This window comes from Ranitomeya imitator, chromosome 1, assembly GCF_032444005.1.
Source record: "Ranitomeya imitator isolate aRanImi1 chromosome 1, aRanImi1.pri, whole genome shotgun sequence".
Classification (NCBI taxonomy): domain Eukaryota; kingdom Metazoa; phylum Chordata; class Amphibia; order Anura; family Dendrobatidae; genus Ranitomeya; species Ranitomeya imitator.
In genome coordinates, this window is record NC_091282.1 from 799,638,927 (window position 1) to 799,654,671 (window position 15,745).

The window sequence follows — 15,745 nt, forward strand, 5'->3', positions numbered from 1 at the left end:
GTGGGAAAATTTCTCACACAGCAATGCCAAAAGTGAGACTAGGGACTATTTTTTTACAGCGGTGGAGGAATACAGTGCAGAAGGATACCATCCTCCCATCATTGTGTTCCTGGAGCCTCTGGAGAGCGGTCGCATCAGCTGATGCTGCCATTCTCCATGGGAGATCGTCGTGGGACACTCGTGGATTTCTGCGGACAGGGAGTATATTGGTTGTTTGTTATTTTAATCTTTTTTACAGATCACACTGGCTTCGGGGATCAAAATGACAAGTAATGGTGAGTATGTACTCTATGTTTAATGTACTGTATGTCTGTATGTATAGCCCGCACAGAGCCCCAGCAGCCCGCACAGAGCCCCATCCGCCCGCACAGAGCCCCCGGCAGTCACGCACAGACCCCCGGCAGCCCGCACCCACCCCGGCAGGCCTGTACAGAGCCCCGGCAGCCCCACAGATCCCCGGCAGGCACGCACAGATCCCACCCACACACACAGACACGCAGTCTCCGCCCACGCACCACCCACACTCCATTATAGTGCATCATTGCACTATGGGAACTTCCGATTCCGATGTCGCAAAAGTATTGGAACTCGGTATCGGAATTCCGATACAGTGAATATCGGCCGATACCCGATATTTGCAGTATCGGAATGCTCAACACTATTTATGAGGTTATAACTCTGGAATGCTTCACTGGATCCCAGTGATTCTGACAATGTTTTCTCGTGACATATTGTACTTCATGTTAGTGGTAAAATTTCCATGACACTACTTGAGTTTATTTGTGAAAAAAATGGAAATTTGGCGAAAATTTTGAAAATTTCGCAATTTTCAAACTTTGAATTTTTATGCAATTAAATAACAGAGCTATGTCACACAAAATACTTAATAAGTAACATTTCCCACATGTCTACTTTACATCAGCACAATTTTGGAGCCAAAATTTGTTTTTGTTAGGGAGTTCTAAGGGTTAAAAGTTGACCAGCAATTTCTCATTTTTACAACACTATTGTTTTTTTTTAGGGACCACATCACATTTGAAGTCATTTTGACTGGTCTATATGATAGAAAATACCCAAGTGTGACACCATTCTAAACACTGCACCCCTCAAGATGCGCAAAATCACATTCAAGAAGTTTATTAACCCTTCAGGTGTTTCACAGGAATTTTTGGAATGTTTAAATAAAAATGAACATTTAACTTTTTTTTCACAAAAAATTTACTTCTGATCCAATTTGTTTTATTTTACCAAGGGTAACAGGAGAAATTGGACCACAAAAGTTGTTGTACAATTTGTCCTGAGTACGCTGATACCTCATATGTGGGGGTAAACCACTGTTTGGGCGCATGGCAGAGCTCAGAAGGAAAGGAGCGCAATTTGACTTTTCAATGCAAAATTGGCTAGAATTGAGATGGGACGCCATTTCTCATTTGGAGAGCCCCTGATGTGCCTAAACAGTGGAAACCCCCCAAAAGTGACCCCATTTTGGAAAGTAAACCCCCTAAGGAACTAATCTAGATGTGTGGTGAGCACTTTGAACCCCCAAGTGCTTCACAGAAGTTTATAATGTAGAGCCGTGAAAATAAAAAATCTTTTTTTTTCCACAAAAATTATTTTTTAGCCCCCAGTTTTGTATTTTCCCAAAGGTAACAGGAGAAATTGGACCCCAAAAGTTGTTGTCCAATTTGTCCTAAGTACGCTGATGCCACATATGTGGGAGAAAACTACTGTTTGGGCGCATGGTAGAGCTCAGAAGGGAAGAAGTGGCGTTTTGGAATGCAGACTTTGATGGAATGGTCTGTGGGCGTCACGTTGTGTTTGCAGAGCCCCTGATGTACCTAAACAGTAGAAACCCCCACAAGTGACCCCATATTGGAAACTAGACCTCCAAGGAACTTATCTAGATGTGTTGTGAGACCTTTGAACCCCCAAGTGTTTCGCTAAAGTTTATAACGCAGAGCCGTGAAAATAAAAAATTTTTCCCCAAAAATGATTTTTTAGCCCCCAGTTTTGTATTTTCTCATGGGTAACAGGAGAAATTGGAACTCAAAAGTTATTGTCCAATTTGTCCTGAATACGCTGAAACCCTTTATGTGGGGGTCAACCACTGTTTGGGCGCATCGCAGAGCTCGGAAGGGAAGGAGCACCGTTTTACTTTTTCAACGCAGAATTGTATGGATTGAGATCAGACGTCATGTTGCGTTTGCAGAGCCCCTGGTGTGCCTAAACAGTGGAAACCACCCAAATCTAACTCCAACCCTAACCCCAACACACCCCTAAGCCTAATCTCAACCCTAACCACACCCCTAACCCCACACACCCCTAACCCTAACCACACCCCTATACCCAACACACCCCTAACCCTAATCTCAACCCCAACACTCCCGTAACCTTAAAACACCCCTAACCCTAATCCCTAACCATGACACACCCCTAACCCAACCGTAAATGTAATCCAAACCCTAACCCCAACTCTAGCCCCAACCCTAACTTTGGCCCCAACCCTAACTTTAGCCCCAACCCTAACTTTAGCCCCAACCCTAACCCTAACTTTAGCCCCAACCCTAACCCTAATGGGAAAATGGAAATAAATAAAAAAAAATTATTTTATTATTTTACCCTAACTAAGGCGGTGATAAAAGGGGGTTTGATTTACCATTTATAGCGGGTTTCTATGTTTGGCAGCTGTCACACACTAAAAGACGCTTTTTATTGCAAAAAATATTTTTTGCGCTATCATATTCTGAGAGCTATAATTTTTCCATATTTTGGTCCACAGAGTCATGTGAGGTATTTTTTTTTTTGCGTGATGAATTGACGTTTTTATTGGTATCATTTTTGGGCACATGACATTTTTTGATCGCTTTTTATTCTGATTTTTGTTAGGCAGAATGAACAAAAACCAGCAATTTGTGAATTTCTTTTGGAGGGGGTGTTTATACCATTCCGCGCTTTATAAAATTGATAAAGCAGTTTTATTCTTTGGGTCAGTACGAATACAGCAATACCTCATTTATATCATTTTTTATGTTTTAGCGCTTTTATACAATAAAAACTATTTTATATAAAGAAATAATTATTCTTGCATCGCTTTATTCTGAAGGCTATAACTTTTTTATTTTTTCTCTGACGCTGTATGGCAGCTCGTTTCTTGCGGGAGAAGATGACGTTTTCGGCGGTACAATATTTATTTATGTCCGTCTTTTTGATTGCGTGTTCCACTTTTTGTTTGGCGGTATGATGATAAAGCATTGTTTTTGCCTATTTTTTTTTTTTTTACGGTGTTCACTGAAGGGGTTAACTAGTGGAACAGTTTTATAGGTCAGGTCGTTACAGACGCGGCAATACTAAATATGTGTACTTTTATTGTTTTTTTATTTACTTAAATGTATTTATTGGAACAATATTTTTTTTAAATGTATTTATTTAGGATTTTTTTTTTACACCTGTAAATATTTTTTTTACTTTGTCCCAGTGTGGGACATCACTATGTAGTGTCAGATCGCTGATCTGACACTTTGCAATGCACTGTGTCAGATCAGCTATCTGACTGGCAGTACAGGAGGCTTGCTGGCGCCTGCTCTGAGCAGGCGCTTGCAAGCCACCTCTCTGCAGGACCCAGAAGGAGCCTCGTGGCCATCTTGGATCTGGGGCCTGCAGAGAGGAGGACGGAGGAGACGCTCGGAGCAACGCGATCACAAAGCGTTGCTCCGAGGGTCTCAGGGACGCACACAGTGAACCCCCTCCCTGCGCGATGCTTCCCTATGCCGCCGGAACGCTGCAATCATGTTTGATCACAGTGTTCCGGGGGTTAATGTGCCAGGAGTGGTCTGTGATAGTCATCTGTCACTCGGCTGCGCTCCCCCTGTGAGCGCGGCTGATCGCGTTAGACGTGCTATCCCGTCGGTGGTCATACGGGCCCATACCACCTCGACGGGATGGTACGTCTAATGTCAGAAAGGTGTTAATAAGGTCCCTTAGTCTGTTTCAGTAGCTCCACAATCATGGGGAAGACTGCTGACTTGACAGATGTCCAGAAGGCAGTTATTGACACACTCCACAAGGAGGGGAAGCCACAAAAGGTCATTGCTAAAGAAGCTGGCTGTTCAGAGTGCTGTATCCAAGCATATTAGTGGAAAGGCGAGTGGAAGGAAAAAGTGTGACTATTGTGATAATGACTTTTGGGTTTTCATTGGATGTAAGCCATGATCATCAACATTAACAGAAATAAACATGTGAAATAGATCACTCTGTTTGTAATGACTCTATAGAATATATGAGTTTCACTTTTGTATTGGAGAACTGAAATAAATTAACTCTTTGATGATATTCTAATTTAGTGAGCACTTGTAAAAAAATAGATGATAGACAGATAATAAATAGATAATAGATAGATAAATATACAGAAAACCTGACCAGCACCTCCTAAGGCTTCTTTTACACTTAGGCCGGGATCACACACAGCGAGATACGGCCGAGTCTTGCAGGTTAAAAACAAGCTCTGGCACCGGCACTCCAGAGCGGAGCGTGCGGCCGCATAGCAATACATGGAGCTGCATGCTCTGCTCCAGAGTGCCGGTGCCAGAGCTTGTTTTTAACCTGCGAGACTCGGCCGTATCTCGCTGTAGTGACTCCGGCCTTACCATGTTTTTTGCGGGCTGTATCACAGCAATTTTCATGGTCTGCCACAATAATGCTCAAGCTACAATTGTCCACAATGTCTTGTGCTGAAGAATTTAAGCTTTCCCATCACTGGAACTATGAGGCCGCCCTCTGATAACAGCCCATGGCATTATCCTCCTGCACCATCTGTACAGGGGGCACAATGCAGTCAAAGGGTAATGTCCTCCTGGAATCACCAAACCCAGACTCCTCCATCAGACACAGATAGAGAAGTGTGATCCGTCCCTGCACAGAACACGTCTCCTCCAGAGTCCAGTGGTGGCCTCTTTACACCACTCTCTCCAACGCTCTCTTCATGCAGCTGCTCGGCCATGAAGCTCCAGGCAGGGGAGCTCAGTTTTTGTGCTGATGTTAAACCAGAGAAGGTCTAGACTCTGCAGTTATGGGGTCAGCAGAGCGGTGTTGCCTTTTTTGCCCTCTGCTCTGCAGCACTCAGCCCTCCATTCTGTCACGTTATGGGGTCTCCACTTTGTCGCTGCGGTTCCTTCTACTTGTCAATGATATCAATCACAAGTGATGGGGAAAGATTCAGAAAGAAGAAATGTTGGTTTTGAGTGATTAAAACAGACGACCCCATACTTTGCTCCATATAGTGTAGATATATAGATGAGTCCCCGGTCACGTTTCCTGCTGCTTTAGTGTCCAGTGTTGATGTACTTTACACCGCTCCAGCTCCCTCCTGGCATTGTGCGTGGTGCCAAATGTGAAACAGCTCTTCAGCACCAGCCATACAACTACTAGGGTTTGTCTATGGAGAAGACATGGCTGTGTGCTGGATTTTATACTGCTGTTTGCATTTTATATGCAGTATCTGCCCCAGGTTGTGGAGCAGCAAAGTGGGCCCCCAGGACTTCCAATGGATATAATATGCATAAGCACCGAAACGTTAAAAAAAAAACATTTTTTTTGCTGACATATTTGCCACGTCAGCCTCACTTATCATGGGGTAGAAATCATGATTAATGGTGACGTTAGACAGGAGACCACATCTGCCCATATTAAATAATCCAAACTGATGAGATTTGTGGATTTTCAGACAAATGCCTTTTTAATGGTGACTAAAACCCCCTTAAGAATTAACACTTCCGGATTAATTCCTCCATTAGCCGATGTCTGGATGGTGTCATCCCCCCACCACGGTTCCCCATCTGTTGGAGGAAAACCAACTCAGTCATCATGTTTTATGAGGGAATAGGACAGGACAAGTTGTAAGATCAGGACAGACACGACTATAATGGGTAATTAGCTAAATGAAAACACCTCAGATTGGACACGTCATTATGGGTACCGTCACACAGTGCCATTTTGATCGCTACGACGGTACGATCCATGACGTTCCAGCGATATCCATACGATATCGCTGTGTCTGACACGCAGCAGCGATCAGGGACCCTGCTGAGAATCGTACGTCGTAGCAGATCGTTTGGAACATTCTTTCGTCGCTGGATCTCCCGCTGTCATCGCTGGATCGGTGTGTGTGACACCGATCCAGTGATGCGTTCGCTTGTAACCAGGGTAAACATCGGGTTACTAAGCGCAGGGCCGCGCTTAGTAACCCGATGTTTATCCTGGTTACCATCGTAAATGTAAAAAAAAAAAAAACACTACATACTTACATTCCGGTGTCCGTCAGGTCCCTTGCCGTCTGCTTTCCCGCACTGACTGACTGACGGCCGTAAAGTGAAAGCACAGCACAGCGGTGACGTCACCGCTGTGCTGTGCTTTCACTTTACGGCCGGCAGACAGTCAGTGCGGGAAGCAGACGGCAAGGGACAGACACCGGAATGTAAGTATCTAGCGTTTTTTTTTTTTTTACGCTGGTAACCAGGGTAAACATCGGGTTACTAAGCGCGGCCCTGCGCTTAGTAACTTGATGTTTACCCTGGTTACCCGGGGACCTCGGCATCGTTGGTCGCTGGAGAGCTGTCTGTGTGACAGCTCTCCAGCGACCACACAACGACTTACCAACGATCACGGCCAGGTCGTATCGCTGGTCGTGATCGTTGGTAAATCGTATAGTGTGACGGTACCCTATCAGGTTAGGCACACAATGGGACCCATCACAGTTCCTTCCTCTGCCTTAACAGCTCCATGGTGTTGTCCTCAAGTCACATGAAAATCTTGGAATTAATACCACCTCCTGTAGGAAGAGTCACTAGAGGGTCCACCTTATCCCGCTCAGATCCTTTATTGATGTTCTGGATAATTAATTTTGGGCTGAGTTTGAGGACAACAGCGAAGGCGGAGGGATTGCGCTCTTATCCATTTCTCCGTGGCCAGGATACACAGGGTCGTCCATCTGTCTCCTACCATAATAACGAGCATCAGCAAGAACCTGCCATAAGACTATGGATTAAGGACAGGGTCAATTACCTGTGTTAAACACTTGATGAACTACAACTCCCAGCATATTTAAAGGGTTTATCGAGTTTATAAAACCCATTTCCATGCACCGTTTTAGGAATTCTGCATTAGTAGAGGGGTCTTTTGAATGGAGATAATTTTTTTCATAGCGTCTCTTACTTTAGAGGACCCCGTCCTGTCCGACATTACACAGACACTCCATTGATATGAATGGACGCTGTGTAATGCTTCATTTTCACTGTGGTGGAGCTGCAAGGAAATTAACACTTATTCCCAGATTGCATCTAATTTCCGGGGATCCCAGCAGGGGGACATAGGGAATTAGTATATTGTCAAGGGACCCTTGTAGCATAGTTCAGAGCTCTCAGTCTTTTCGTCTGACCATTTTGTACTTGGTCGTTTCCAAAATCCATGTTTGCTGTCAATAATCTTTATATAGCGCTAGCATATTCCGCAGCGCTTTACACACATTATCATCACTGTCCCCGTTGGGGTTCACAATCTAAATTCCCTATCAGTATGTCTTTGGAATGTGGGAGGAAACCGGAGAACCCGGAGAGCCCCTAGCGGGGCTTGAACCCTGGACTCCAGCGCTGCAAGGCTGCAGTGCTAACCACTGCACCACCGTGCTGCCCATTAATGAAAACACTATGGTTTGCATCCAGAGGCTTCAAACCTGTAACAAGTTGTAAAACAGCTGAGGGTGTGCTACAGTGTATCAGTCTAGTTAACCCTCTATGATCCAGTGCTTACGGACAAGTCCAGCACTACTTGGGCAGGTTTAGAGCAGTAGGTATTGTCAGTTTCTCAATATAAACTTATTCACTGACAGCAAGCCGAGATGTTTACACACAAATAAGTAATAAAAATGCAGAATATTTAATAATGCAATGAATAAAGGGATTGCATCATGGAGATAACCTATTAGGGCATATAGGAGGGTTGTCTGCTGTAAATGTAAGTTTGTGGCTTTCCCTAGCGGCTGCAAATGGAAAGGAAATGTTTCTGTCCAGACAATCCCTTTAAGTTGTATTTATAAAGGAAAGGACAACCCCTTTAAGGGCAGTTTCACATGTCCAGATAATTCCGGTACCGGAGAACACGGTACCGGAGTTATCCATGTCCGTGTGCTCACGTGGTACATCAGGACCACACGGACGGCCACCGGGAAGCAGCACTACAGTAAGCACTGTCCCCTGCGTGTGGTGCTGAATGCGGCTTTCATCCATTTTCCCCTGCTCGGCCAGCGAGCAGGGAGAAGGGATGAAAGAAAAATCGACGTGGGGTCCCCCCTATATTTTACAACCAACCCGACAAAACAACAGGTGCAGACTGCTATTCTCAGGCTGGTAAGTGGCCATGGATATGGGCACCCCAGTCTTAAAAAAGCAGCCCACATCTGCCCAGCAAACGCGCATCTATTAGATGCGCCAATTCTGGAGCTTTACTCGGTTCTTCCCAATGCCCTGTAGCATTGGCATATGGGGTAACAAGGGGTTAATGTCACCTTGCTATTGTAAGGTGACATTAAGCTGGCTTAGTAATGGAGAGGTGTCAATAACACACCTCTCCATTACTAATCCTACATTTGTTAAAGAGTTAATAAAACACACACATGCAGAAAAAAGTCTTTTAATGAAATAATGAAACACACAGGTTTTTAATATCTCAATTGCACCCTCAATCCAAGCGAAGCCCTCGTTTTCCTGTAAAAAATTCCAAAATAAAAAAGCAACAATATCCCATACCTGTTCTCCGTATAGTCAAGTCCCACGCAGTAATCCATGTCTGGGGGCATTTACATTTTCCAACCAGGAATGCTGCAGCATGAACTCATATGAACTCTTGTGCGTGGGAAAATATTCAGAAACTTTTCCATGTTCAAGAGTTCATATGAGTTCATGCCGCCAGTGGGCGCAGCTTCGGTGACGTTACCGCTAGTCACCGAAGCTCCGCCCCCTGCATTTCATTCATTCCCCAGCAGTTTACTGCTGGGAGCGGCCGCATTAGCAGCGCCCCTGGTTGTAAAATGTAAATGCCCCCAGATATGGACTACTGTGTGGAACTTGACTGTATGGCGGACAGGTATGGGATATTGTTGCTTTTTTATTTTGGAATTTTTTACATGACAACGAGGACTTCGCTTGGATTGAGTGTGCAATAAAGATATTAAAAACTTGTGTTTCATTATTTCATTAAAATACATTTTTCTTACTGTATGTGTTTAATTAACTCTTTAACAACTGTGGGACTAGTAATGGATAGGTGCCTTATTGACACCTCTCCATTACTAAGCCGGCTTAATGTCACCTTACAATAGCAAGGTGACATTAACCCCTTATTACCCCATATGCCAATGCTACAGGGCAGTGGGAAGAACCAGGCAAAGTTCCAGAATTAGTGCATCAAACAGATGCACCTTTTCTGGGCAGCTGCGGGCTGCATTTTTAAGGCTGGAGGGGGGCCATATCTATGGCCCATTACCAGCCTGAGAATAGCAGCCCGCACCTGTGAGTTTTGCTGGGTTGGTTGTAAAATATAGGGGGGACCGCACATCGGGTTTTCTTTCATTCATTCTCCCCTGCTCCCGCTGCTCGCCGGCAGGGAAGGGGACAATGGATGAAAGCCGCATTCAGCACCAAACGCAGGGGAACAGCGGCTTACAGTAGCGCTGTTTCTCCTGCGGCCACGGAGGAGAGTGTACACTGTACTCCGTGTGCACGTTTGTGGGACGTATTGCGGTACGTGCTGCCGGAAAAAAAACGGACATTATCTACGTGTTTTGCACATGGACAAGGTCCGTGAAAACACACTGACATGTGCATAGACCCATTCACTTGAATGGGTCTGCGTGTGTCAGTGTCTCCGGTATGTGAGAAAACTGTCACTAAACGTATCGGAGGCACTGACGTGTGAAACCGGCCTAAGAGGGACTTATTGCCACTTTGACTGCTAGGAAATTAAGGTACAGCTGTGTATGGGTCATGCAAAATGTTTCCGACCGATGCTGTAGGGCCCAGTGTCCCTATGGTAAAACTAGGAGGGTGAGGAAAGGAAGTGTTGTCATAGAGACACATGAAATTGTAACTTTTAATGAAGGTATTGCTATTTGACATCTGAAGTTTTCTGGTCGTTCCCCTTTGTTGGCTCGGCAGTGATCGGTGATAAGATTACATACAGTATTTACATCTCAGGCTAAATAAAGACCCAACCTGATCCAAGATATTTGTCATGCAAATGAGATCGGTGATACCATGTAAATGCCCCTTCCCAACAACCTGTAATCCTAAGCTGCTTGAGTGACATCACCATAATACTGCGGCTTAAAGGAGCATTACTCCGAGGAACAGGTGTGTGAGAAGTGACTACCCCGGCTCTATCCTCCCTGGGAATACAGGTCCATGAATTCCGTAACCAGCCAGCCTCACATACATGACCCTGCCCGGACCACCATGAAGTCCATTCCGGAGGAGACCTTCCAGACCAACCAAGGAGGAGCCCATGAGCCCCGAGCAGGTTACCAGCCATAATCCCAATGCATCTCCCTGGTTGTATGTCATTGTATAGAAATATATTGAGGATAAAAAGGAGATGGATGTTTCTGATTGACAGAGCTACTGGAAAAGTAGTCATTCCACATTGTGGTGGTAGTATTAATAGTAGCTTTATTACACGTTTCAAGGTTGTACCGAACACTTTTTAAAAAAAAAATAGACTACTAATATTGTACAGAAATATGTTGCGGAGTAAAAGGAAATGGATGTTTGTAACGGATTGCGCAGCTGCAAATGGAAAAGTAGTCGTTCCACATTGTAGTACTATTTAATAGTAGCTTTATTACGTGTTAGGGCATCCTGCCTCAGGCTTCTTTTACACTTACGGTTTTTTTTGCGGGCCGTTATTGCGGGCTGTATCGCCGCAATTATCACGGTCTGCCACAATAACGGACCGTAAAAAACTTGCGGATTGCCATTTTTCGGGTTTCCAATACTATGGGAAAAGTATTTGATAAAAAAAAGGCGGTCCGCAAAAAAACGGAAGTCACAGTGCACCGCAAAAACAACCTTACATTGTTTTTGCAGCCCCATTGATTACAATGGGGGCTGTGTCCGTAAGCCTGTTTTTGCAGCCCCATAGAAATCTATTGGGGCCGCAAAAAGGGACGCAAAACTACGGTAAGTGTAAAAGAAGCCTAAATGATATCGCCTGTATGTCAGGCTCCAAGACTCCCGCATTTCTGACTGCTCTCATGGACTTGAAATGCCTTTCTTTTATGAGTTCAGAGTTTGTGACAATATACAGCTCTGGCAAAAATGAAGAGGCCACTGCAAAATGTTCAGATTGTCTGATTTTTCTCTTTATAGGTATATTTTTGAGTAAAATGTCAGTAGTTTATAGAATAAAAGAACAATTTACAACGTCTCCGAATTTCCAAGCAATAAATTTTGTGGGTTTTTTTGACAAAGAAAACCGGTCAAAATAAAAACAGCCCCAGTGCTTCCAGACCTCAAATAATGCAAAGAAAAGTTCATAATCATTTAGAAACAACAATACTAATGTTTTAACTCAGGATGAGTTCATAAATCAATATTTTGTGGAATAACCATTATTTTTAATCACAGCTTTCACATGTCTTGGCATGCTTTCCACCAGTCTCTCTCACTGCTCCTGGTGCAAAAATGTAAGCAGTTCTTCTTTGTTTGAAGGCTTGTGACTATCCAGCATCATCTTGATTACATTCTAGAGGTTTTCAATGGGGTTCAGGTCTGGAGATTGGGCTGCCCATGACAGGGTTTGGATGTGGTGCTCTCTTAATTTTTGCCACAGCTGTATCTGAGTAATAAAGGATACATTCCGGAGTCCAGGACGGGAGCAATCTGTGCTTATCCATTTACCCAACTTTTATATACCACAGCACCTTAGAGACACCACTGTCCCCATTGGGGCTCACAATCTAAATTCCCCACCAGTCTGTCTTTGGGGTAGTAAATTGATGATTAGTTATGCTGATATTTTCAGGCTTTAAGGACAGTATGAACAAGAATGTTTCTGGTCACTGACAGCAAGAAGAGAGCTTTCAAAACAGTGATGAGTTAGAACACTATATACCAGAAAAGAAACAGTGGAATGTTTTATTATGTAATGATTACGCTTTATATGCATAAAGATGGATAGTCCAACAGATGGCAAAATAAAGAGCTTCACAGTACCTCTGCTTCACTGCTTCTGTATGAAGGACTGCACAGTGCCACTGCTTTACTACTTCTGTATCAAATATTGCACAGCATCTCTGCTTTACTTTTGTGTCAAGGATTGCACAGTACCACTGCTTTACTACTTATGTATGAAAGATTGCACAGTACCTCTGCTTTACTACTTATGTATGAAAGATTGCACAGTACCTCTGCTTTACTACTTCTCTCTGAAGGATTGCACAGCGCCACTGCTTTACTTCTGTATAAAGGATTTCACAGTACCTCTGCTTTACTTCTGTATCAAGGATTGTACAGTACTTCTGCTTTACTACTTCTGTATAAAGGATTACACAGTACCTCTGCATGAAGGATAGAACAGTACCTCTACTTTACTACTTCTGTATGAGAGATTGCACAGTACCTCTACAGGTCCTTCTCAAAAAATTAGCATATAGTGTTAAATTTCATTATTTACCATAATGTAATGATTACAATTAAACTTTCATATATTATAGATTCATTATCCACCAACTGAAATTTGTCAGGTCTTTTATTGTTTTAATACTGATGATTTTGGCATACAACTCCTGATAACCCAAAAAACCTGTCTCAATAAATTAGCATATCAAGAAAAGGTTCTCTAAACGACCTATTACCCTAATCTTCTGAATCAACTAATTAACTCTAAACACATGCAAAAGATACCTGAGGCTTTTATAAACTCCCTGCCTGGTTCATTACTCAAAACCCCCATCATGGGTAAGACTAGCGACCTGACAGATGTCAAGAAGGCCATCATTGACACCCTCAAGCAAGAGGGTAAGACCCAGAAAGAAATTTCTCAACAAATAGGCTGTTCCCAGAGTGCTGTATCAAGGCACCTCAATGGTAAGTCTGTTGGAAGGAAACAATGTGGCAGAAAACGCTGTACAACGAGAAGAGGAGACCGGACCCTGAGGAAGATTGTGGAGAAGGACCGATTCCAGACCTTGGGGAACATGAGGAAGCAGTGGACTGAGTCTGGTGTGGAAACATCCAGAGCCACCGTGCACAGGCGTGTGCAGGAAATGGGCTACAGGTGCCGCATTCCCCAGGTAAAGCCACTTTTGAACCATAAACAGCGGCAGAGGCGCCTGACCTGGGCTACAGAGAAGCAGCACTGGACTGTTGCTAAGTGGTCCCAAGTACTTTTTTCTGATGAAAGCAAATTTTGCATGTCATTCGGAAATCAAGGTGCCAGAGTCTGGAGGAAGACTGGGGAGAAGGAAATGCCAAAATGCCTGAAGTCCAGTGTCAAGTACCCACAGTCAGTGATGGTGTGGGGTGCCATGTCAGCTGCTGGTGTTGGTCCACTGTGTTTCATCAAGGGCAGGGTCAATGCAGCTAGCTATCAGGAGATTTTGGAGCACTTCATGCTTCCATCGGCTGAAATGCTTTATGGAGATGAAGATTTCATTTTTCAGCACGACCTGGCACCTGCTCACAGTGCCAAAACCACTGGTAAATGGTTTACTGACCATGGTATTACTGTGCTCAATTGGCCTGCCAACTCTCCTGACCTGAACCCCATAGAGAATCTGTGGGATATTGTGAAGAGAAAGTTGAGAGACGCAAGACCCAACACTCTGGATGAGCTTAAGGCCGCTATTGAAGCATCCTGGGCCTCCATAACATCTCAGCAGTGTCACAGGCTGATTGCCTCCATGCCACGCCGCATTGAAGCAGTCATTTCTGCCAAAGGATTCCCGACCAAGTATTGAGTGCATAACTGAACATTATTATTTGTTGGTTTTTTTGTTTGTTATTAAAAAAACACTTTTATTTGATTGAATGGGTGAAATATGCTAATTTATTGAGACAGGTTTTTTGGGTTATCAGGAGTTGTATGCCAAAATCATCAGTATTAAAACAATAAAAGACCTGACAAATTTCAGTTGGTGGATAATGAATCTATAATATATGAAAGTTTAATTGTAATCATTACATTATGGTAAATAATGAAATTTAACACTATATGCTAATTTTTTGAGAAGGACCTGTACTTTACTACTTCTGTATGAAGGATTGCACAGCGCCACTGCTTTACTTCTGTATAAAGGATTACACAGTACCTCTGCTTTACTACCTCTGCATGAACGATAGAACAGTACCTCTGCTGTACTACTTCTGTATAAAGTATTACATAGTACCTCTACTTTACTACTTCTGTATGAAGGATTACACAGTACCACTGCTTTACTACTTCGGTATGAAAGATTGCACAGTATCTCTGCTTTACTACTTCTGTATGAAGGATTACACAGTACCACTGCTTTACTACTTCTGTATGAAGGATTGCACAGCACCACTACTTTACTACTTCTGTATAAAAGATTGAACAGTACCTCTGCTTTACTACCTCTGCATGAATGATTGCACAGCACCTCTGCTTTACTACTTCTGTATGGATTGCACAGCACCACTGCTTTACTTCTGTATGAAGGATTGAACAGTATCTCTGCTTTACTACTTCTGTATGAAGGATTACACAGTACCACTGCTTTACTACTTCTGTATGAAGGATTGCACAGTACCACTGCTTTACTACTTCTGCATGAAGGATTACACAGTACCACTGCTTTACTACTTCTGTATGAAGGATTGCACAGTACCTCTGCTTTACTACCTCTGCATGAAGGATTGCACAGTACCACTGCTTTACTACTTCTGTATTAAGGATTGCACAGTACCACTGCTTTACTACTTCTGTATGAAGGATTACACAGTACCACTGCTTTCCTACTTCTGTATGAAGGATTGCACAGTACCTCTGCTTTACTTGTGTATGAAGGATTGAACAGTACCCCTGCTTTACTACTTCTGCATGAAGGATTACACAGTACCACTGCTTTCCTACTTCTGTATGAAGGATTGCACAGCACCACTGCTTTACTTGTGTATGAAGGATTGCACAGTACCTCTGCTTTACTACCTCTGCATGAAGGATTGCACAGTACCACTGCTTTACTACTTCTGTATTAAGGATTGCACAGTACCACTGCTTTCCTACTTGTGTATGAAGTATTGAACAGTACCTCTGCTTTACTACTTCTGTATGAAGGATTGCACAGCACCACGCTTTACTTGTGTATGAAGGATTGCACAGTACCTCTACTTTACTACTTCTGCATGAAGGATTGCACAGTACCACTGCTTTACTTGTGTATGAAGTATTGAACAGTACCTCTGCTTTACTTGTGTATGAAGTATTGAACAGTACCTCTACTTTACTGCTTCTGCATGAAGGATTACACAGTACCACTGCTTTACTTGTGTATGAAGTATTGAACAGTACCTCTACTTTACTACTTCTGCATGAAGGATTACACAGTACCACTGCTTTACTTGTGTATGAAGGATTGCACAGTACCACGCTTTACTTGTGTATGAAGGATTGCACAGTACCTCTACTTTACTACTTCTGCATGAAGGATTACACAGTACCACTGCTTTACTTGTGTATG

The 15,745-nt window shown here is 43.4% G+C and overlaps 1 protein-coding gene across 3 annotated transcripts in view; it reads left to right on the forward strand.

Annotated features, from left to right (window-relative positions):
- Nucleotides 1-15,745, forward strand: part of EML1 (EMAP like 1) — a 161,548-nt gene that overhangs the window by 11,750 nt on the left and 134,053 nt on the right. The window contains exon 1 of one of the 3 annotated variants that reach the window (XM_069738289.1): nucleotides 10,420-10,563. The exons of the other annotated variants lie outside the window; for them this stretch is intronic. Within the exon in view, the coding sequence (XP_069594390.1) occupies nucleotides 10,449-10,563 (115 nt within the window). The 5' untranslated portion in view covers nucleotides 10,420-10,448. Of the gene's footprint in view, nucleotides 1-10,419; nucleotides 10,564-15,745 lie in introns of those variants that run through there. 3 annotated transcript variants of the gene reach the window in all.